We start from the raw sequence: 24,111 nt of genomic DNA, 5'->3' as shown, positions 1-24,111 counted from the left end.
CTCCACCAGAGACCAAATGAAGAAGAAGATGAAAACTATAACAATTATATATACATCTACTGAAAAGTTTAAGTGACTCGTTTGTTTTCCTCGTAAAAAGGGGTCGAAAATGCTAATGAGTATTCATTACTCATAAGTCGGAAAAAACTGAAAACATCATTGCAAACAATGAAAAACGAGGAAAAGATAACACATTCCAAAAATATTACAATATGACTTTGGAAAACTATAGATTTAGCCCCACAAACCCCACCAAGAGCATATTGTAGATTCGTTTATTGTATTCAGTTGACTTCTTTTGTACCGAGTTTTATATATATACATGCGATTAAATTACGTCTTTCTCACGGGTGTCATTCGGTTTATCGAGAGAAATGGTCGTGAAAGAATATCTAACGGCGGTCAAGTATTGAGAGACGATCGTGAAAGTTCTGGTAACGGATCGTGAAAGACATTTAATCGAGAGGACAAATGAAAAATCAGTAAATATTCTAATTTAATTAATTACACAGACAAATTTACGACAAAATAAAACTGTCTGTCAAAATTGTTTAACATTATGATCAGTATGTGAGAATATCCACTTTCAAAAGTACATAGTTTTTACAAAACAACAAAAGGCAGATTGCTTCTCGACATTTCAATGACATAAAAAATGTAAACAAACACGATTTTTTTCACAAATTCGACTAGATAAACTACTTTTATCCGAGTAAGGGCATTATATTTGAATTAATCAAATGGTTCTCATAGTTATCTTGTATAAATATAATCTGAAACTTGGTAAATAAAGAACTATTTACACAAAATTGATTTTTCGGATCGTGAAAGATGACGTACCGCATTTTTGAAGATCGTGAAAAGGATCGTGAAAGATCTGATGCTACGAAGACGTTCAAATTATTCTTCAATTATATGATAGTTAATATTTGTTATTGGTATTGAGAAAAGCTAGATAGGTCAACATCCTCAATAGGTTTAAGCATTTCAAAGTATTAATATTTTCAGAAAATGAAAAGAAAAAGAAATAACAACACGGCAATAATAAAAGACAATGGGTGACAAAACGCCGAAAAAACAATCCAGTGTTGTTGTTATGATTGCAAGGTGTACATTTTCGACTTCTGCAAGGTTTCAACTAACATCAAACTCATTATCATGCATCATTCGGCAATGTTTGTTTTATGTTGTTTGTCCTTTTGGATATATACCTGAATGCTATAGCGCCAAGGTATTTCGTGTATGGTATACATGTCTATCTGCGTGTTTCATATATGACAATGGTGATGTCAATTGTATTTGATATATTGAATGATAGTAAGATGTCTATGTCTGGCTGTCGGTCAGGGTTCATATACTTTTGACCTTATGTTCCGAATTAATTGGCCAAACATAACTTTTACATTTGTCAGTTTCTAAGGCACTGTAAGGATCGGAACACATTTATTTGGTGAACTGAATATTTGTAGAGATCTGTATGGCATGGTTCATCTGACCTTGACCTCTTTTTATGAACCAATGACAATCTTAAGCGCATTTGACACTTCTAGTAAAACCCTTGATATTATAGACGTTAAACAAATATACTATCATAAGTAAAGCAGACATTACAGCATTTGCGATCTGGTATTCTACAGTCTGTAGTATATAGTTAAAGCAATCCACATCTGCGTTGTATATAAAGAACTTAAGAAAGTACTGTTGCACAAAATGTTGGTTATCGTTCAATCTCAAATTACACATGAAAGATGCCGTTTTTGCTGTAATTTTTTGTTTGATGGATAAAATTTTGGTTTAAACGTTGTATATCCTTATTATTGGCTTAATAGTATCGGTCTGCCTGAATTGCACTAGACCGATTCACAGAGCTGAATCTTTCACACTTATTTAGACACGTTTTTAGTTGTTGTTTATTTTTAACTTTCGAGGTAAAGTGTTGAATAGAAAAAAAAATAATAGCTTTAATGTTCATCCTTATCAGAATAGTTACAGGCTTCAACCAGTTGCAGGTTAATCAAATGGTAAAAGAAATACTGATTTCTGATTACTAGTATTAAGTGTGGTCACGCATTTTCTTTCACGATCAAAATAATACGTTGCCTGATCTTTCACGATCAAGTTTGATGGAAATTCAACAAATTCAAGGTTTTCATAAACAAATTAACGCTTTTAAGGGAAGAACATACTTTAATTTTACTGTACTATCAGATACACCAAAGAACAAATTTCAAATATATCATGATATTCTGAAATATGACCATTATAGGTACAAAAAGCGTGTTATTTGTAATTAATTTCATAGACACGCATTGCGCCTTTTGTGTTTTTTCAAAAAGTACTTCATATTTTCTTTATCTTCTTTCACAGTTATGTTGAGGAAGTTAAACCATTTTGACAGACATATTTTTTTGTTCGGATTTTTTCCGCGTTTTGAAAATTAAGCGATTTTTTCAAAGATTCTGAACTAGAATGTACATTAAATGTCTTTCACGATCCGTTACCAGAACTTTCACGATCGTCTCTCAATACTTGACCGCCGTTAGATATTCTTTCACGATCATTTCCCTCGATAAACCGAATGACACCCGTGTTTCTACTATCAAATCAGATTTAAAGTTGAATGAAAGTTATATCCATCTAAAAAATTTTCGTTTATACAAATAAAATGAGAGTTAACCTTTAACCTTTACTTCAATGTAGACATTTAAAATCTTTCAATTATTCATCCCACTTTTGAACCTGTAATAGTATAAATAATAAAATGTTTTAACTACTGATTGTTAACGACGGATCACAGAGGGGTCATTAAAGATCACACCAGTAATAGAATTGAATTCAGTTCAATGTATTGGAGGTGTTACTATGTACATAAACCCAAGGGTTCATTTTCTGGAAAAAGTTCTAATGGAATTCTTTTTCATTCTCAAAAGTTCCGAAAGAACCTTTTTCTTTTTATTAAATGACCTATCTTCTTAGTATATTCAGAGAAATGTGTATATATGTCTCTGGTATATCATTATTGTTAATTTGTTCTCGTCCTGAACATACATAAAATATTTGCCACTGAACGTTAAGCATTCACCAACCAATCAATATCATGTTTTGCATAATATTAGGGTTCTATACTATCCATTACGATGAGAAGTTTCAGTGGCTATAAAATATTTAATTATCACTCATAAATGTAATGAATGCTAAATCCATAACAGTTGTTAAGTTTGCTTCTGGATTTTAAATACTAAATAATGGTAATTAAATATCTTGTAGAAAAGAAATCTCATATTAACATTAAAAAGTACACGGCTATGACCTATTTTTCTGACCTATTTTCTCTTGGTCTAATGACAAAAAGAAAACAAGACATAAAAATACATTTTAAATAGAGTTTTACAGTTTGTTCTTATGATGTGCTGTTACATGTATATTTCTGTCCCAGATTTGATATATCATGTCTATATACATGTAGTTTCTATATTCTATAACAAAAATAGTAATCTGCTTGCAGTATTCATTGGTCCAGTTTAACATATCTGATTACTCTTAATGTGTTATAATAATAACCAGCCTTTGTTTTTACTTTTCCACTCTTATGATTGATCGTCTTACCTACAATAAGATGTTTCGTAATAGGTTGTGCTTATATTGTTATACGTACAAATCAGTTCCTTCTCAACTGGTATTATGTAAAAAGTAACTTCATTTCTCCATTGATGAGGATGTGGATGGGGATCGATAAGATATGATACAAGGTAAAGAGTAGGGGGAAATGGGCACAATGTAACAAATTACAGAATAATGGGGTACTAAAATATAATGAATAGAGGGATTGCGAGCATTGCCATGAAGTAGATAATAGACAAAAATGGCTTTAGTGTCTGAGGTAAGAGTGAAGTTAAAATGTTTAAACCCTATGCATTTTTTTGTGTACTTGTTCTAAGTCAGGAGCATGTTGGGGGTCGTCGTTTGTTGGTGTGGTTCATAAGTGTTTTTGTTTGTTTTCTTTTTAGCTTAGACCGTTGGTATTTCTGTTTGATTAGTTAAAACTCGCCATTTTGGGGCTCTTTATAACTTGCTGTTCGTTGTGATGCAAAGCTTTGTAATGGAGGCCTTACTTAGACCTATAATTTTTAACTTTTTATACATTGTGTCTTGGATAGAGAGCTATCTTATTGGCACTCATACTACGAGTATTCATCTTATTAATATATACAATTTTAAAAACACCGGAGTGAAGTCCTTTCTTTAAGACCCTCCTGTATCGATATGCTTTCTCTGTGTCAACTTTACATATAACACTATTGATATCCATTCGGTTTTTATTGATCCTTCATTGTTTTATAAGGATTTCCCGGTTCTTATGCATTTCATGTTGATAAGATACATACCTGAAACGAATTCATTATAGATTAGGGTAATTGTAAATTCTTGTTAAATCAATTATCCGTTTGCTAATTTTCTCGAAGTTAAGCAACGGTCTATATCATTTTTTTAGTATTCCTGCTGAGTTTATTTGAAAATCTGGGATAAAAAATATCAAACTCTTGGCTTGGAAAAAACCTATTTAAAATATTGATTGATTGGTTGTCGGCGTTTTATCCCACTTTCATCTCGCTATTTAATGCTTGGGTTTTTGATTAAATTTTGAAGCAAACATGTGCCTGCTCAATATTTCAAACTTTCGAATTGATAGTTTGTGCTGTTGATAACTGTTTTGTTCGTCTATAATTCTTTCCTCTCATTTATGTAGGCTCCATCTACATAAAAAAAAATGTGTGCACGTATTGTATGTTTCAAAATACATTGTCATTTTTAATTTTAGGTGTTGGATATGAAACTGCCAAATTTATAGCAATGATGGGAGCACATGTTGTCCTAGCATGTAGATCAGAAGAAAAGGCCAGAGATGTAAGTGCATATTAGGCTGGGTTCAAATCGATAGTATTCCGCCTAAACAATAATGAGGTAACCTACATAAAAAAATAGTACTAAATTTTTTTCAGTTTAAAGTTTGACACAGATTTAAACGTCAAGTATTCCAAATGAGAAGCGAAAGATACCAAAGGGACATTCACAGTCATAAGTCGAAAATAAACTGACCACACAATGGCTAAAACAGAGAAAAAGTCAAACAGATCATTAATAGTACACAAAACACACCTAGACAACTAAAGACCGAGCAACATGAACCCCACCAGAAACTGGGGGATGATCTCAGATGCTCAAAAATTGTAAGCAGATCCTGCTCTACATGTGTCACCCGTCGTGTTGCTCATGTTAGAACAAACCCGTTAACCCATGAAGGAGATAAATCTAATTGTTTGAAAAAGTATGTTGGGCATGAATGTGAGAAGGAAGGCAAACAAAGCCCTATCGAATCGACCGTTATTTTCATGTAGGTAACCCCATTCCAATCTGATCATAACAAACTTTACGTTGACATGTGAGTCCATAAGGAACTTTATCAGTAAAATAGTAAAAAAAAATCAATCCCAGACTTTCTGAATATTAAATGCAGAAAAAGTAAGTCCATCTATCAGTACATTCTATCAAATGAAAGAAATATATCAGTCAGTATCTCTTATTCATTAAACAGCGTCTACCCAAGTTTCATAAAATACTATGAAGGATTGACAAAATTATTGATATCTTGAAAACTTAACCCCAGACTTTACCTACTTATTAACTGGAAATACTGAGGCCTTTTATCAGTAAAATACGGAAAGAAATGAAGAATTATTTTCTTCTCTCTTTTTTAATATCGCCGGTTCGGTATGTAGCCTACCTTATTTTTAACAATTCTTTTATTTCCCATTTAGCTGAAACTGGCAGTGAAAACCAAGATTGCAAATTATTTATTCATCACTGCGGAGACGATTGATGCGTACATTAACATCAGTGCATAAAGGAACAAAATTAAAACTCGTAAATAATCATTCAATTTGATTCGAAAATTTAATTAAGATAAAAGGTTATCGGTCATAACACAGCGGGTAATAAAACACAAAGCATTATTCCATATTTGATGTTAATGTCAATCTACAGTCTTTGAGGATAAGATCTAATTGCAATGGTTACGAACCTGACGCAATATCAGATCTCAAAAATATTTGTTTAATTTGCTATTTAAAAATACGTCATGATAATTTCACACGTCTAGTACTATTCGTAATCTTTATTATTATTAAAAGATTGAAAAGATTTAGATTTATTTAAAAGGAACACGCGAGCAGAAGATTTATAAACCTATTTCATTTACGGAATTGGCCTCCATTACTAATACTTAACAAAACAATGTAGTTAATAGTTTGTCTTTGTACCGGCTTGTACAGTTGTACAAAGATCGACAATAAATAGCATGGTTTAAAAATTGAAGTATGAACTTTAAGAAAAGGTCACTGTTTGTTTTATAAAAGCAAACACAAAATATCACACGAATATTACTGATACTTTACATGTAATCACAGAACATATTTTTGTAGTTCGGCACATTTTCTGCTATATGTACTTTTCTAATTTTATAGGTACTTATAAAAAAGAAGATGTGGTATGATTGCCAATGGGACAACTGTCCACAAGAGACCAAAATGACACAGACATTAACAACTATAGGTCACCGTACATCCTTCAACAATGAGCATACCGCATAGTCAGCTATAAAAGGCCCCGATATGGCAATGTAAAACAATTCAAACGAGAAAACTAACGGCCTTATTTGTATAAAAAATAATTAAACGAAAAACAAATATGTAACACATAAACAAACGACAACCACCGAATTACAGGTTCCTGACTTGGGACAGGCACATACATAAATAATGTGGCGGGGTTAAACATGTTAGAGGGATCCCAACCCTAACCTGGGACAGTGGTATAACAGAACAACCTAAGAACGAACTATAAAATCAGTTGAAAAAGGCTTAACTCATCAGATGGACAAAAATACAAGTGGACGTGGCCGGGTACTTGTACATCCCGGCAACTTGCATTTATTAATTATTGATGGATATTGACGGTTCCAAAAAGAGCGTGTCAAAGGCCCATGATTGTTCTAATTTACTCATATGGTTGTTTCATTTAGTCTTTTATTCCGACATTTTCTTTTGGACATCTGAAGGAAAAAATGTCTGAAATCAAATGCATAAATAGAAAACGTTTTCAAAGCCACAAGAATGTTATATTACAGTGAGCATGAGCTTGAATTAATACTGTAAGACAATATTAAAAAACATTTTTTATAAGTTATTCCAAATCAAATACCCCTCTCACACTTAAACACCCCCTTAATCACGTACAATTGTATATTTGTATGCAAACTAGTGAGATGTTACATGATTGTAAATGAGCCAACGATGTACCATAGAACCAGTCTCATGTTTTTTCTGTTAGGTTTCATAGAAGAGCAATTGACACCGGTATTGTTATACTGTATTGCAGTTTCATTGATATTCAGCCGCATCATTATTCATATAAGGAAACAGTCACTCTGTTTGGATAAGAGAGAGAAAAAAACACTTGAAAGATTGTTAACAAACAACAATTCCTTAGAACTACGAATTAAGGTGGTATAAGCTCCAATTAAACAAGATATTGTTTCATCAACGTATTGCGCACTGAAAAGGCTGAACTGTAAGTGGTACATCTCGTGGAGAATATGTTAAGCGACTTCTACAACAAAACATGTTGGCGAAGATTTTGCTTGTCTTGTGTGCTAAATAAACGTGAACATTTTATTTAAAGTAAAATGATTTATATTTGAGTTTATTGTACAAATTATCTTTTATTCACATCAGGCAATGAGAAGAATGAATGAAGAATTTCAAACAGAAAAACAATTACGGGCAGACAATGTAATAACGGATGATGAGTTAGATATAGAATTTATGAAACTTGATTTAGCATCTCTGAAGTCAACCAAAGCATTTATAGACAATTTCAAAGCAAAACATAAAAAGTTGAATTTGTTGATATGTAATGCAGGAATTTACTCTTCACATCAAGGTGCGTATATCAATACGATATAAGATATAAAAACATTCGTGAAAAGTTTCCTTTTTTATAAACAGCAATATAAGGATCATGTGATCGATAAATGAAAGGCTATGTAAAAAAAATAATTAAAAATGAAGGCATGTAAAACGTTTATAAAAAAAACCTCTTAAAATGTTCAGATCAACCGATCGGTACATCTCAAACTACAAGCGAGAGACCGCTGTCTTCTTCCGGACATTGCAACACTTTTATAACAAGTTTTATAGACTAACTAATGAGTTGGTCCTAATTCGAAGCACTTTCCCGTAGTTACCTTCATGATCAAAGCAGAATATTTTAAACCAAGGATATATGAGAACCGAAATAGTTGATGAGCTTTATAATATGATACCTGGTCTTCAACATTACTCCTGAATTTGAGTTTGAAATTGTAAGACAAGTAATGAACATGTATCACGCCAAACTTTCGCGACACATTAACGTGCTTTTATTATTTCTTTTAGAAAGTTGTTCTTATCCCATTGATTTCACTCACAAACTGGTCTAGCTGTTCAATGATCAGTATTACTTGTACATTTGTTTTTAACATGCACATGAACTATAATTCGGTATTACTTGTACATTTGTTTTAACATGTACATTAACTATAATTCGGTATTACTTTTACATTTGTTTTTAACATGCACATGAACTATAGTTCAGTATTACTTGTACAGTTGTTTTTAACATGCACATGAACTATAATTCGGTATTACTTGTACATTTGTTTTTAACATGCACATGAACTATAATTCGGTATTACTTGTACATTTGTTTTTTAACATGCACATGAACTATAATTCGGTATTACTTGTACATTTGTTTTTAAAATGCACATGAACTATAATTCGGTATTACTTGTATATTTGTTTTTAACATGCCATGAACTATAATTCGGTTTTACTTGTACATTTGTTTTTAACATGCACATGAACTATAATTCGGTATTACTTGTACATTTGTTTTTAACATGCACATGAACTATAATTCGGTATTACTTGTACATTTGTTTTTTAACATGCACATGAACTATGATTCGGTATTACTTTTACATTTGTTTTTTACATGCACATGAACTATAATTCGGTATTACTTGTATATTTGTTTTTAACATGCTCATGAACTATAATTCGAATATCTTTATTTCCAGTCACAACCGAAGACAATTTTGATTTAACTTATCAGGTAAAGTATTCCAAATTTAGTTTCATTTAAATTATCAAAAACAAACATTCATGGATAGTGAGTTTTTACAAATGGTTACGTAGAACAGCAAAAACAGCATTTGCCTTTCTTTGACTAATTTCTAAAGATCCTTTATTGTGAGATGCAGTAGAATATAGAAGAAGATACTAAAGGACTGTGAAATACTGTTGATCACTATTAGGGTCCATAAAAACAAAAGTGTCAACGCCATGACCAAATGTGCTTAAAGACAACTGACGAAAAGACGAATGAAAAATTAAAACACTACACAGGACATTAAAGACTGGGCAAGTTGAACCCCATGAATAAACAGGGTGGACTCAGATGCTCCGGGACAGTTTTGGTTTTACTCATAATATTAATTGCAGACATTAGATGAAAAATTTACAAGATTTAGTACTGAAACTGAATGTCATGAACTATTATACACTTGGCCCATTTTTAGACTTCATTATATACACCTATTGACTGGGTGTGAGGGTAATAGCAAGTTTGTTGTCCCTGAGGTACCAACTATTGCTCGAGGCAAAGCCGAGAGCAATAGTTGGTACCTCAGGGACAACAAACTTGCTATTACCCGCACACCCAGTCATTAGGTGTTTTATTATACTGAACAACACAGCCATTAAGTGTTTTTATATACCAAATAACTAATTTTCTAAAAGTGTATATACCTTATCTGAAAGAAAGAAAAAATGTGACATAACTTTACATGCACATGATGAACTTTACTTTTTTTATAATTCGTTTTGTATTTATAAATATTTCATTAATTTCAATCAAGACTACAAATACTTGTGTTAAACTTTCCGTGCTTATTATAAATCCTAGTTAAAGTACACCAAACGCAAATTCACTTTTAATATACGGAGAGCGAACCCATATTATGAATAAGGTACTATATTTTAGATCTTTTAAAAAATTTCCATGAAGATTTTCTTTCTCTTTTATAATTGCTTGTTGTAAGTGAAATTACAATCAAAACAAACAGATTCCACCGTTTACAATATAAGAGTGAGTTTGACGTTGCAAAGCATACGTAACCAAGCAGACTAGTCAATGACATCATTATCGTCCAATGAAAAATAAGCATGGAAAAGTACGGGAAAGATGATTATGAAACTATTAACCGGGGCAATAGTCTTTGAAACTATTAACTGGCACATTGTCTTTAGAATGAAATAGCACAACTATTTCATTTATTTTATATAGGAAAAAAACTCTTGAAGTATAATAACATATATTATTAATTTTTTATAATTTTTAGGTGAACTATTTATCTCATTTCCTTATTGTTGCACATCTTCTTCCTACTATGAAAGTCTCGGGAAACGACTGTCGTATCATACTTGTATCTGGTGAGGCTCACAAAAAAGCTAAAGGCTTCGATCCTGACTATGCGGCTGGCAAAATTCCTCATAATTACGATGGTTACAGAATGTTTGCAAAAACAAAATTATATCAAGTAAGTATTCAGATAACAATAAAAATGTTACTTTGCATGCATATATATATGTCAATTTTTTTTTACAAAATGGAGTGTTAAAGTAAAATTTAGCGATTGAACGACAGTAATGTAGAGTGACCTGATTATTTAAGGCAGGGATTTTCTCTCATGCTCGTATTAGATCACATGCATCCAAAATTACGTCAGTTAAAAAATCATACCATACTTGACCTTTTTGTACGTTTTTAACTAGTAACCTTGATATGATATTATAAATTCATTTATACAATAAGAACAAATATATTCAAGGATTCATATCCTTTGTACGATGACATTGCACAAATGTTAACAAACATAATATGTTAACTAATTATAGTTCTTCAATAGGCATTTTTATCTATTAACGGTAATTTTCCACCCTTGCTATGGGGACTGTTTAAGATTGCATAAATCAGCTACAACAAAAATATAAAACAAAATGTATGACAACCATTTAACTTAAACTGTGATAGTGTTATTCATTTTTTACAGATTTATTTTCTGTTCAATTTACTAAAGGTTGTAATATTCAAACTGTTTCTTCTACTTACTTTTGTTATAGATTATGCAGATGTATTCTATAGACAAAGTGATAGAGAAGACATCAATTGAAATCTGTTGCGTTCATCCGGGTTCTTTAGTAAACACTAAATTCTGGGAAGAAGATGAAAGTTGTTATTTTTGTTGTTGGAAATGCTGCCGTACCTGCTTGTGTAAGTTACATAATGTAAAAAAAAAATGAAATTTTCCGAATTATTTTTGAGAATTAGTCATAGTCACAAATATCTATTTATATTCAATGCCCAACGTTTCAATGCATGGCTAGCTTTAAATTAAAATAACATTTATGAACAAATCTATCATTATATTTTTAAACACCCGCTTCAAGGAGTCAAGACGAAACATGTGCTCCTCTGAAGGCTTTTATAAATGGTGGGACGAACCTGGTTTTATGGCTAGCCAAACCTCCCGTTTATTTGGCAATGTTATAAAAATCGTCAAAATGACATCATTACGTAACAGGAATACTGTACAAATAAATGCATGAACACACAGGACAGAAAAATTTATTATAACAAAACTGCAAAGTGGATACATATGTACATCCAGACATCCATTAATTCACCACTTAAATTTGTTTTGCTACTGTTTGTTGTTTGTATATACAGACATTTATTCAAATAGAAAACTCTCTAAAATCAGTTTTTCTCACATTAATACTCATTTATCAGAATTAAAGTCTTAAAGAAATCACTGTGTATACTCTAAGTTTTTCTTTACTATACATTTTATACCCCCTCCCCTGTTTCAATTTTTTAAAGAATTTGAAAACAAGACTTTAATTATTGCCAGCTTACCCTATTTGCATATTTTCTGATAAAAAATGCCTAGAACCTGTTAAAAACTGTTTTGATAACATATTGAAAGCATATCAGAATATCATAAATGTAATGTTTAGCAGTCAATCATTACAACATTCAAGATTATATAAAGTATCCAATCCAGCCTCTATCTCCAGTCCACATCTTACTGTATGCCTATTTGTCAATTAAAGAACACATTTTCTGCCTCAAATGGTCAATTTAGAATTCTTGTCACAACAGTATCATCTTTAACCATATATCTGACACAATTTAGCTACTATATATACTAGAAGTGTTCAAACAAAGCCATATTTGCAATAGTTGTATGTATGCAGATACCAGTCTGAGATATAAATTCACTTAAAATGTTGTAGAGATGACTGCTAACATTTGATTTTTGCATAACTTCCAAGCATAGTTATTGTTTTCTATATCAAGAACTTTAAAATCATAAAATCATAGCATTTACAAGTTCAATTATTTGTTTTATGACCCAGGGGGTAGGCAATTTTCTATGTTTCTTGCCCCTGGGGCCTCAAATTTCCAAAATAATTCTGCTGTTTCTAGCAATTTGGAATATTTAGTACATATTCAGGATAGAACACACTATTGTAAGTTTTCTTGAGATATTTTTGTTTTTCTAGCTTGTATTTATTATGCCGTGGTGACAAAAAGGCAGATTTAGGTGTTGCGGCTTACTTTTGGGTTATCGAAAGGACACAAATACCCCATAAATAATATTCAGGAAGGATCTATGAGTTTCAATGACTGCGAAGAGTAAATATAAGCACTTCTTAACAATTTAACTTACAAATATGCAAATATTATGATTTAATTTTGTATCCAGGACTTTAAGTAAACTATGCATACTGTAAACTGTGAATTTATGCCGAGTCATCATATTTAAGGCCCAGGATTCTATCAATCTTCATTAAATATTTATAAAACTTCTTATTTGAGTTAATTTCTTTAAAACCTGTGAAATAAAGCAAATTTGGTTAAATTCTGAATGTTCCCCTTTTTCACCCTATATAGGTTGCATTTCTGTAAATATTGACAATGCAAATTCCCATAGGAACTCCTTTTACGGCTAAAACTGTACCACTTTTACTATGAAGTTTTGAAAAAAATCTTATCCTAGAATTGAAAGTTCATATGCACCACAATTTTTTTCAAAGGTCAAAATATAGGGCTGTGCGGCATATTTTCAACGTTTATATGCCCTGAACTTCTCTGAGTTTAAACTTACACTAATTTTCTTAACTACCCCTACCTCGAATGAAAGGTTACCACAGATTTCAATGTAAACAATATGCACGTGTTTATTTACTGGTAACATTCCCAAGTTCTGTCTCTGCGATATGGAACACAGAGAGCATAACTGGGAACCAGTATGTAAACAAAATGAATTTTCTATGAATATTCAATTACTCCCCAAAAGAGGCGTGTTTTGAGAAACAGCTGTATTTACAAAGTGCAACCTATAACGTTCACCTCAATTAACTGTTTTTATATATGTGACAGGAGATCAGTCAAATGAAACACTGCGATTGTATCTGGATGTTAATGTAGAAATATACAGCCCGTTACAGAGTAGTGATCGAATTCGCGTTTCTTTACCGTCAGAATAAGTTACGTTATCGGCAAACTTATTTCAGAAGTGACATAATTTAATTTTCTTCATCGACAAAATATTTCATGTCCAACGTGTAAGTTTTCATTGTTTAAGTCGAAGTTTTTTTAACACAGTAAAACATTTTTTATAATCTACCTCTGTCATTGGCATTTTCATTTTAACGGTAAAGGATCAAATACGTATACGGGATCTCCGAAATTTCTATCATTTGTTACGAGGAAATCATTATTCAATCGAACATATGTCTTTGTTCATGACACATATTATGAAATACAAAGGAGTTGAAATGATCAAATACTTTCGAACTGACGGAAACAAAAATACATAATCTAGAATGTGTGTTCTGTCATAAACAATGGCTTCGTCGTGCGAATCGACGAGATCATTATCGACTCCTGAAAGATGGACAGTTAGTGCGTGAAGTTTTCTTGCTACCTGACTGGAAGATATTACGAGACGTGAATAATCAAAGTTTATTGATTGGTTAGGACAATCCGAACCTAGTAAATGTCCTTCAATCCTGTAGAGTATCGGATTTGTCCTCTCTATTTTAGCAATTAGATTTTGCCTGGTCATTAATCATGCATATTCATGATATTGGTACACAGGTAACTTTTATCTATAAATAGTCGAATCTTCTGGAGTTTCGCAAACAACAAGATTAAACGATATATACTACTTCATAACGTGTGACCTCATGTGTGTGGTAAAATTTGTTGATTGATGCACGTGGCTATTCTAGTAAATGAATTAATCTACAAAGCGAGAGCACTTTCCATTTTCATCAGCTAAGAGTCGACTAGCCCTTTTTGACAGGCTAATGCTTGTGTTACATGTAACTGATCTTAGCTGTAGAAACAGTTGATGCGACCTCGATAAAATCTTTATCAATTTAATATAAGCGATAAATATTCATGACTACAATGATAATGAATTTATTGGAGTCACATCCACTGTTTCTACTGTAAACATGAACTCGTCGGTTAGTGCAATGAAGACACTTTTAACGATTAACATGATTAAGATTGTTGGTTTATTCTTTACACCATCGAGGTATTAAAATTATTTCAGTGTTTATTTAAAGTTAAATTTATTTTCAAATCTCTTCTGTTTAAAATTGTCGAAACTTCCGTTTAAGATTTCTGTGGTAAACTATCTAGTCCATAGTCATGATAGTTAGGACCATTTTATAATAAATACCCTTTTGTACAAGAATACTTTCTTTATAGAAGTATAGATCTGCTGGTTATACTTTTTTTATATAACTTTCATTATTGTGACGACGCGCTATGAGATTCAGATTAATTTATAAATGAAGTTGTATATAAATTTTTGGTCATAAACACAAATCTTTTAAACAGTTCGACGAGTGCGTCAATGTTACAGTAGTCTGTTTACTGTAAGTTACTAAGCTTGGCCCGATTCATCTGTCATTTATGGAAACTAATTCACCACTTTCTGAGACGTTCATTTTTATTTCACCATCAGACATGGAGCTACATTTGTAACTAAAGGAAAACTCTCAAATTAAAGAAATTTGACATGATATACTGAAACTTTCTTATAATCAATTAAACGACTGCTTTTCTTAGATATGTGATTTTTCATGGTCAAACTTTTTCATTGTTAACGGACATTTTGAGATTTTTTATTGTAAAAAAATGGTATTTTTTAAAGAAATCAACATTCAAAATTTAGAACTTTATGAACATGTACAGGAAGCTGAATTATTGCACATCTATGTACTACTTAAAATTGTACTTCGATCTGTTGCGTCCTTAAAATGTTCTGACCGTCCTAAGATTTAATGTACGGAAATGTTTCGGTAAATTAAATTCAAATCCGAATTGAATGTTTATGACCTCATCGATTTGCTCAATGTAGATATTATATACTGCTTGCACTGTGAATATTTATGGGATTCAACACTGTAATAGTTTTTCTTTCGTTTGATACAGAATACCCCATATCTTTTCTTTTTCATACCTATCTGTTTATTACGTCCCCGGGATTATGTCAATCATACATTGTTGCAATACCGACATGCTTGTTCTTTGTCACAGAAAAAACTGAAATAAATTTCCTTCAAATCGAAGTAAAAATGCAAATTTGAAATGTTAAAGACAAAATCGCTCTATATCTTAAGTTATTGACGAATATTTGAAATTTAAACCTCTATAAGATGTGATGTACGCGGCATTTCATTTTATCATTGGTAATGATCCATATCTGACAGAGAAGAAATATTCATAATTCTCAGAAAGTTTTCATAAATATTGTTAGATACCACTAATCGTTCCAACAATCAAGACAACAGAGACAAACAGGGACAAAATATGAAAATGAAAATATATGACTTTAGTGTTAGCATGTTCAGGGAGACGGCACTCAATTTACAAAAAAATAATTGATGTTTTAAGGAACTGTAGAGGTCTCCACAGGTTTTCAACAAGGGTAGAATTCAAAACCTTGAATATGAAAGCCTCGAAATCCATGATACTTTTTCTGTGCGGTATTTATATCTACAAAATCCAATCATGTACACGACATATAATACATGTATATTCATACATGTATATTTATATATTGGGAATTTATTTTTGTTTCCAAACAGAATTATAAGGTTATGTATAAGTGCCTCCCTCCGTTCACTGCACAATTGTAAATTGTCTTCCTAAAGACCAGCAAAAATAAATGGCACTAGTTCAAGTAGTCATAAAAAAAGTCGTATAATTTACGTTATCGAACAAAAAATCAGAAATACGGAATATTATATGTAAATGGTTAGGAAATCCGTTTTCCCTACATGTTTTAAAAGTCAAAGAAAAATGTTTTCCCTGATACAAACGTTTTAAGAACCAGCTTTGTGGTTCGACTGGATATAAGGAAGTAAATATGTTTACTCTGATTTGAAATTATCTTTTAGAGCTTTTTTTAATAAGCGAGAACCTATGTTGTTTATGGGTAATTGGTGAAATGTTGCATGATCCTTCAAAATGACAGCAAGCGCAGTTTTCCGGACGATTTTCATTTGTACACTGCAAAAAATTGTCAGGTCCTGGCCATGATATATTTTGGAGAAATTGTTTTTTACTGATTCTTACTAAAAAAAATATTCTCTGTGTGTGCCATTGCAAGAAATAGTTTTGCTCGTTATTTTGTCATATTAAAAAAAAATCTCAACAAAACTTTCCCGTTTAAACTGTACTAGAAAAAAAGTTTGGCATGTGAATCGGACGAATACATATTCTAACAGAAGTACAAATACCAGTCCTCCCTTTTGTCTATACATATTAGAAAACATTTCAAAGTTATTGATTGAATTCAAATCCATCACACATACGGTACACATTGTAGTCCGAAAAAATAAAGGACTTCATTCCTATCAAACACCTTTTTAATTGTTTACCAGTATATTTCTTTTAGTTTTGGGTAAAATTGTAAAGGAAATAATACTATCAAGACGTCCTTCCATAAATCTTTTTTTTCTGTTCTGACTTTGAAGAAATGACTACTTTTCGCCCAATCGAAATGGTGCATGGACATATTTTGTTTCATATTATTAGAATTATTTTCAATATCATCGGTATTAAACTTGATTATCGACACATGAAAGTTTGTCAGCATTGTCAATCTGTTTAACGTTAAAGTGCCAATAGTTCGGTCACTACTCAATATAAGTTTGTCGATAACGTAGCTAATTTTGACGGTAAAGAAACATCAATTCGATCACTTCTCTGTTACGGGCTGTATCATACTATTAATGAGTGCCATTAATGTTACTATAGTTTTGATAAAAAAATGACAATTTGTACAAATGTATTACATTGACAATTAAATTGGTTTTTTTTGTACAAATGTGACAAGTGTTTGACTTGTCACATTTGTTCTTATTCGTATACATTGTATATCTGTTTGGAAACAATTGTTTTATCCAAACTTCATTTAAAGAAAGAATTTGATACAGATAATAATGCATGGTTCATAAGAAAAACCTGGGACCCCCCTCCCCAACCCCCCTATTATGATATTATGATATGAAAGAGGATTTAAAAACCATAATTTGGTTGATTGCTTGTTAGTTGTTTTACTGTAAGAAGAATCGTAAAGATCGATTTTAAGAATGAGATATATTATATATCATTCAGATCTCAGACAGGGTATAATTTACTGTGACATTCCAGTCTTACAATTTATTATGGGCCGGCATTTAGCCGGTCCATCATCGATCGATGGACAGTTAGTGCGTGATTTTTCTTGCTCCCGATTGGAAGATATTACGAGACGTGAATAATCAAAGTTTATTGATTGGTTAGGACAATCCAAACCTAGTAAATGTCCTTCAATCCCGTAGAGTATCGGATTTGTCCTCTCTATTTTAGCAATTAGATTTTGCCTGGTCATTAACCATGCATATTCATTATATTGGTAACTTTTATCTATAAATAGTCGAATCTTCTGGAGTTTCGTAAACAACAACGTTAAATGATAACGTCATAACGTGTGACCTCACGTGTGTGGTAAAATTTGTTGATTGATGCATGTGGCTATACTAGTAAATGAATTAATCTACAAAGCGAGAGCACTTTCCATTTTCATCAGCTAAGAGTCGAATAGCCCTTTTTGAAAGGCTAATGCTTGTATGATATGGGTTTGAGATTGTTACACGAGTTTCTGCGGATCTATATTTTTATTTTCTGCGGTATATGAAAATTAAAGATTTTAGGTAATTGAAATAAATACATTTTTTATTAATTTTTATATAAAAAGAAAATGCCAAATTTATTATGCACAGAATGCGTGACCAATATTTGGGGATTTCCCAAACAGGTTATTTTTAGAAATGTAAAACAATGTACCAAGTTCTTACAACATCTCGTCGTCACGGAACATGGGAAATGGTGTTTATTTTATATTCTATTTTGATTATTATATATATATATTTTTCATCATTTAGAAAAATAAGCATAATAAAGATATATTAACATTCAACGTAAACGATCTCGAGAGTTTTTATAAGTAACATGTTTCAGTAACTGAAAGTGATTTTCAAACCTCTCAAATATCCATTTGGTGTTTGTTACTACTGTCAGTTGTACATAGATACATTCCTATTTTATAAGACTGTTTGTTGATACTTTTGAATTTCACCAAAACCGAATAGATGAAAACATTATGTCTAGGATTTCTCAATTTTACCATGTTTCCTGAGAGGAATATTTGAACCTTTTCTTGCTTTAAGATTTATATATTTTTTGTCAAACGAAGTTGGGAAAGGGATATATAGTGTTTCATTTGTCCTTTACAAAATGTACGTCCATCTATCTGTGGAAGTATAAGTCATAGTTTTTGAGATTTTGTTCAAAGAAAAATTAGATGCGTCTCGAATAACCAAGATATCCTGATAAAACAAGGTAATCTTGAATTACATTTCACAAATGCTTTACTGATTAAAGTTTGCGTTAGAGTCTATATCGTAGATACAACTCGTGGAGAATTTTTTTGGGGGGCAGTACTGTAGATGCGTCTGTAATAGTCAGAATCGGGAGTCCTAAAATATATGTCATCTTGACATTAAATTCATGGATCAGCACATGAGGTGAAAGAATGCGTTTAAGTCCATATCTGAGATGAGGAATACAAATATTCTGTCGGTAGATGCAACTTTAATAGTCACGAGTTTCAAAATCAAGTCTTGAAAATGAATCAGATGATGTTCTTTAATTTCATCAACTGCACTTAAAAGATATTCGATTTCATCAACTGCACAATTAGGTTATATTCTATAGCATTATCATAACTAATTGGATCGGACCAGTTCTGTCAATTGAGGATAAAATTCATCTCAATATATAGATTGTTTATATAATACTTTGAACTTTTTTACACCAAAAACCTCCATATTTCCGGGCAAAAAATTTGGTACTTGCACCAATTAACTCATATTGTATCATCTGAGCCGCAATTATACCCTGTCTGAGACCTGAATGACATGTTATATTACGCTGAGATGTATAAGGTATAAGAAGACGTGGTATGAATGCTAATGAGACAACTCTTCATCCAAGTCACAATTTGGAAAAATAAATTTGTAAAAATGAACCATTATAATTGCTAAAGTAAGACATTCAACATGAAGCTCTGACTCAAACCTAACAGCAAGTTACAAAGTGCCCCCTCCCCCTATAAAAAAAACCTTATTTAAAACCATTCAAACAGGAAAACAAATGGTCTAATCTTTATAAAAAAAAACGATAAACATTTATGAACTATATTTATGAATCCTGACAGGTGCAAACAAATGAAGCGGGTTTAATTGTTTCAGTAGGCACCAACCTTCACCAAACCTGAAACAATAGAGTAACATCACAGCATAGAAAGATACACTATAAAATATCAATTCAAGTTACTCATTTATAAATTATAGGTCAAGTGAAGGCACCTCACGCTGGGGCCGCAACCTCTATTTATGCTGCAATTACTCCGGATTTAGAAGGTTTTAGCAGAGCATATTATACACAGTCAAAATCAGCCCCAAGATGGCCAAGTTCTGATTCCAGGTACGTATACTTTTTCAATAAATGTAATCATTAACCTAAAAGAGACAGGAAATAAGACTTTTGAATAAATGTTTGTCCTGGCCGTTAATCCCATAATCGGATTGAATGATTTCTAAGCAAAACAAATTTGGGAGAATAATTTCCAAGTAAAATTATGTATACAACATTTGCATCGAATAATGCAAACAAACCTAAGTTAACGATTTATTGCTTCTTTATATTTAACATTAATAAAACAAATAAAACATTAAGTGTTGTTAACCAACAATAGCACAATGCGTATGTATTGACTCATATAAATTGTAAGGATAGATAAATAATTACATAAAATTATCTTTTAATAAACGCTCAATAAAAAATTGAAATAGGGTTAAACAATTTCAAAATTACGGCTTTGGACAATCAGCCGTCTGTACGCGCGTCTGGCGTACTAAATTATAATCCTGGTACCTTTGATAACTATTCAGATATTGCTAACTTATTCATCTGTTTAGAAATAAGCCGGAATATAAGTACTTGTTTGATACTGTGAATTTAAGTCAATATAGAAATACATTTTGAAAATGTCCCTTGCTTGAAATAAATTCAGGGGGAATCGACTCTACCTGTTTAGTAAACACACACATTACTGGTGACATTATTATGATTTTAACTTTGATCTACATAGATACAATTATGTAATCAAATGCTGTAGGTATACCCAAGTCCGATCTTTTGAGGGGACATACGCTTCCAAAATATTAAGTTCATAACAATCCAACTGAAACTTAACCTAGTTTTTCATGAATATACATAAACTAATTGTTTTAATTAAATTTTTATTTCATATTATATATTTTAATATATTCTTAGAGACTTGAATTAGTGGCCTAGAGGCTGTTATGCTATAATGTTGCATGAAATTTTATAATCTTTACTGTACCATATACCGTTTTAACAATTAATGTCTCTTCAATCTAGTTTGAGGCCACGATATATAAAAATAAAAATCCCAATTAGAACGATTAAAAGCTGATAGCCCAAACGTAATGACAAACTATGACAAAGAAAATCAGAACTGCAATGACAACTCAGAGCATTTGAGTACAGTCTGAACAACAGGCCGTACGTAGAAGGATGTTTGTGACTGTTACATTCATTTATCGACCAGTCACAATACACGAATGATGTTTCTGCAATTGCATATTCATTGTTATAATATGAAAATAAGAAGAAGTGGAATTGTTGCGTATGAAACCAACTATAGTTCATCGTACAGTCTTCAACAATGCCCAACACCCACGCCGCTCATAAATCTATTAAGGACCCCGGCATGACAAATGAAAAACATTTCAATCGAGAAAAAAATAACGGCATGATGTATGTACAAAAATATAAACGAAAAGCAAATATGATATACAGCAACAAATAACAAGAACTGAATTACAGGGTTACTGAAATTGGACCGTCACATACAAAGTTGTGGTGGTGTTAAACATATTTGCGCCAAACCACGAGATAGTGGTGTAACAGTACAACATAAGAACAAACTGTTGGAATCAGTTGAAAAGGGATTAATTCATTAGATTAATAAGTCAGCCACAGAGTTCAGACTCACAGCTACCAACAACTAGTTCAAAGCCAATAGCAACTAATAAAAAATCATATATCTATGAACAAAATAGCAATCAGTATACATATCCAGCAATAAACATTTGTAGTATGATGATGATATTGATTATGTTCAATATATTTTATTTATTTATTTCAGGAGCGAAGATATGCAAACTTACTTGTTTGAATCAACAAAAGAACTTTTAAAATCTTATCTCACACCAGAAATATTGCGAGAACTAGAACTTACGCCAAAAATTACAAAAACAGAACATTAGAATATTAAATAGTTATCAACCTCCTAACATAAAAGGTTCATATCATATTTACTATTAGAAACCGGAATTTTCTTTGTTTACCCTTCAATTACTTCGCACTGAATATTGCTCTCTGTTGTTTTTTTACAAATCAATTTAACGAGACAATAGACTAGCAAAAAACTACAAAGAAACAAAAAAAAATCCACTTTATGTTACGTTGTTACAACAAGTCTGGTCTGCATATCCTATTTCTGTTTTTTCCTAGCAGTATAGAAAACATATCATAATGACTGATAGACAAAAAGGTACCATGCATTTGGGCTATCAGTCACCGATAGTATCTTTCGCCAAGTCGACAGTGGGCTGTTAGTCACCGATAGTATCACCAGCATGGTCGAAAGTGCTCTTGTCACCGATAGTATCATAAACCGAGTCGACAGTGGACCGTCAGTCACCGATAGTATCATCAGCCAGGTCGATAGTGCGCTGGTCATCGATAGTATCATCTGCCCAGTCGGCAGTGGACCGTCAGTCACCGAGAGTATTTCCGGTCAGTCGACAATGGACCGTAAGTCACCGATAGTATTATCAGCCCGGTCGATAGTGCACTGGTCACCGATAGTATCTGCCGCCCAGTCGACAGTGGGCTTTCAGTTACCAGTAGAATCAACCGCCCACTCGACAATGCTTCGGTAATTGCATGATTTAAGTGATAAAGCTAGTCAGAAAATTTTCAGCTTATAAAATGTATGGTATTGTGTAAAGTTAAAATTGCAGCTTACTAAGGAAAAGTGACATTATAAAAGTACGGAGATGTGGTACACTTGCAAATGAACAACTACCAAAAAAAGTCAAAATGGCATAAATGTCAGGAACTAGATGTTACATGACATTGTACGGCATATTGATAATGAGCAATATTCGTACCAGATTGTTGGCTATTAAAGTCGTCGGCATGACAAAATACGATCAATAGGATGGTTTTGTTAGTCCTGTTTGCTCTCTTAAATTAATATTTTTTTAGCTTTTTCAATTTTTGTTCTAAAATCTATACCTAATGAATGTTTTTCGAGGAATACAGATTGTGTGCACATTCAGATTTTGTTTGTCAAATGACACAGAAACTAACAACTATAGGTTCCCGTACGGGCTTTAACAATGAGCAAAACCTATACAGCATAGTCAGCTATAAAAGGCCCCGACATTAATAATGTATACAATATAAAACGAGATCAACTAACGGCTTTATTTATGTACAACAAAGAAACGAAAACAAATATTTAGCACAACAAAAAACAACAACTACTGAATTTCTGAAAGGCATATACATATTGCGGTGTTAAACATGTACGCGGTGTCCCAATCCTTCCCTAATCTTGGACAGTACAACATAAGAACGAACTATAAAAATGAATTGAAAAGACTCATCAGGTAGATACATATAGAAAAAACATCTAACAAAAATAGAGTGGATATGGCCGGGTACTTGTTCAGAAAAAGAGACGCTAAGTACAAATCTGAGTTCCAGAGTACTCACAGTCACTGACAGCTAGTTCAAAGCCAATAACAACTAATGAAAAAATCATGCATTTAAGACTAAGCATTTTCTGAACATTTTCAGTTTATAAAATGTATGGTATTGTGTAAAGTTAAAATTGCAGCTTACTAGGGAAAAGTGACATTATAAAAGTACGGAGATGTGGTACACTTGCAAATGAAACAACTACCAAAAAGAGTCAAAATGGCATGAATGTCAGGAACTAGATGTTATATGACATTGTACGGCATATTGATAATGAGCAATATTCGTACCAGATTGTTGGCTATTAAAGTCGTCGGCATGACAAAATACGATCAATAGGATGGTTTTGTTAGTCCTGTTTGCTTTCTTAAATTAATATTTTTTTAGCTTTTTCAATTTTTGTTCTGAAATCTATACCTAATGAATGTTTTTCGAGGAATACAGATTGTGTGCACA

General features: G+C 32.0%; 1 protein-coding gene across 1 annotated transcript in view; it reads left to right on the top strand.

The window, feature by feature from the left end:
- The window catches only part of LOC139491665 (WW domain-containing oxidoreductase-like), a 29,759-nt gene extending 5,648 nt beyond the window's left edge, over nucleotides 1–24,111 (top strand). The window contains exons 2-8 of the mRNA XM_071279456.1: nucleotides 4,820–4,905; nucleotides 7,791–7,998; nucleotides 9,179–9,213; nucleotides 10,502–10,699; nucleotides 11,283–11,433; nucleotides 20,148–20,280; nucleotides 22,031–24,111. Coding sequence (XP_071135557.1) covers nucleotides 4,820–4,905; nucleotides 7,791–7,998; nucleotides 9,179–9,213; nucleotides 10,502–10,699; nucleotides 11,283–11,433; nucleotides 20,148–20,280; nucleotides 22,031–22,151 — 932 coding nt within the window. The 3' untranslated portion in view covers nucleotides 22,152–24,111. The remainder of the gene's footprint in view (nucleotides 1–4,819; nucleotides 4,906–7,790; nucleotides 7,999–9,178; nucleotides 9,214–10,501; nucleotides 10,700–11,282; nucleotides 11,434–20,147; nucleotides 20,281–22,030) is intronic.

The sequence above is a fragment of the Mytilus edulis genome, chromosome 10 (genome assembly GCF_963676685.1).
Source record: "Mytilus edulis chromosome 10, xbMytEdul2.2, whole genome shotgun sequence".
In the NCBI taxonomy this organism is placed as follows: Eukaryota; Metazoa; Mollusca; class Bivalvia; order Mytilida; family Mytilidae; genus Mytilus; species Mytilus edulis.
Note: the sequence above shows the minus strand (reverse complement) of the source record. Positions and strands in the feature narration are given on the sequence as shown.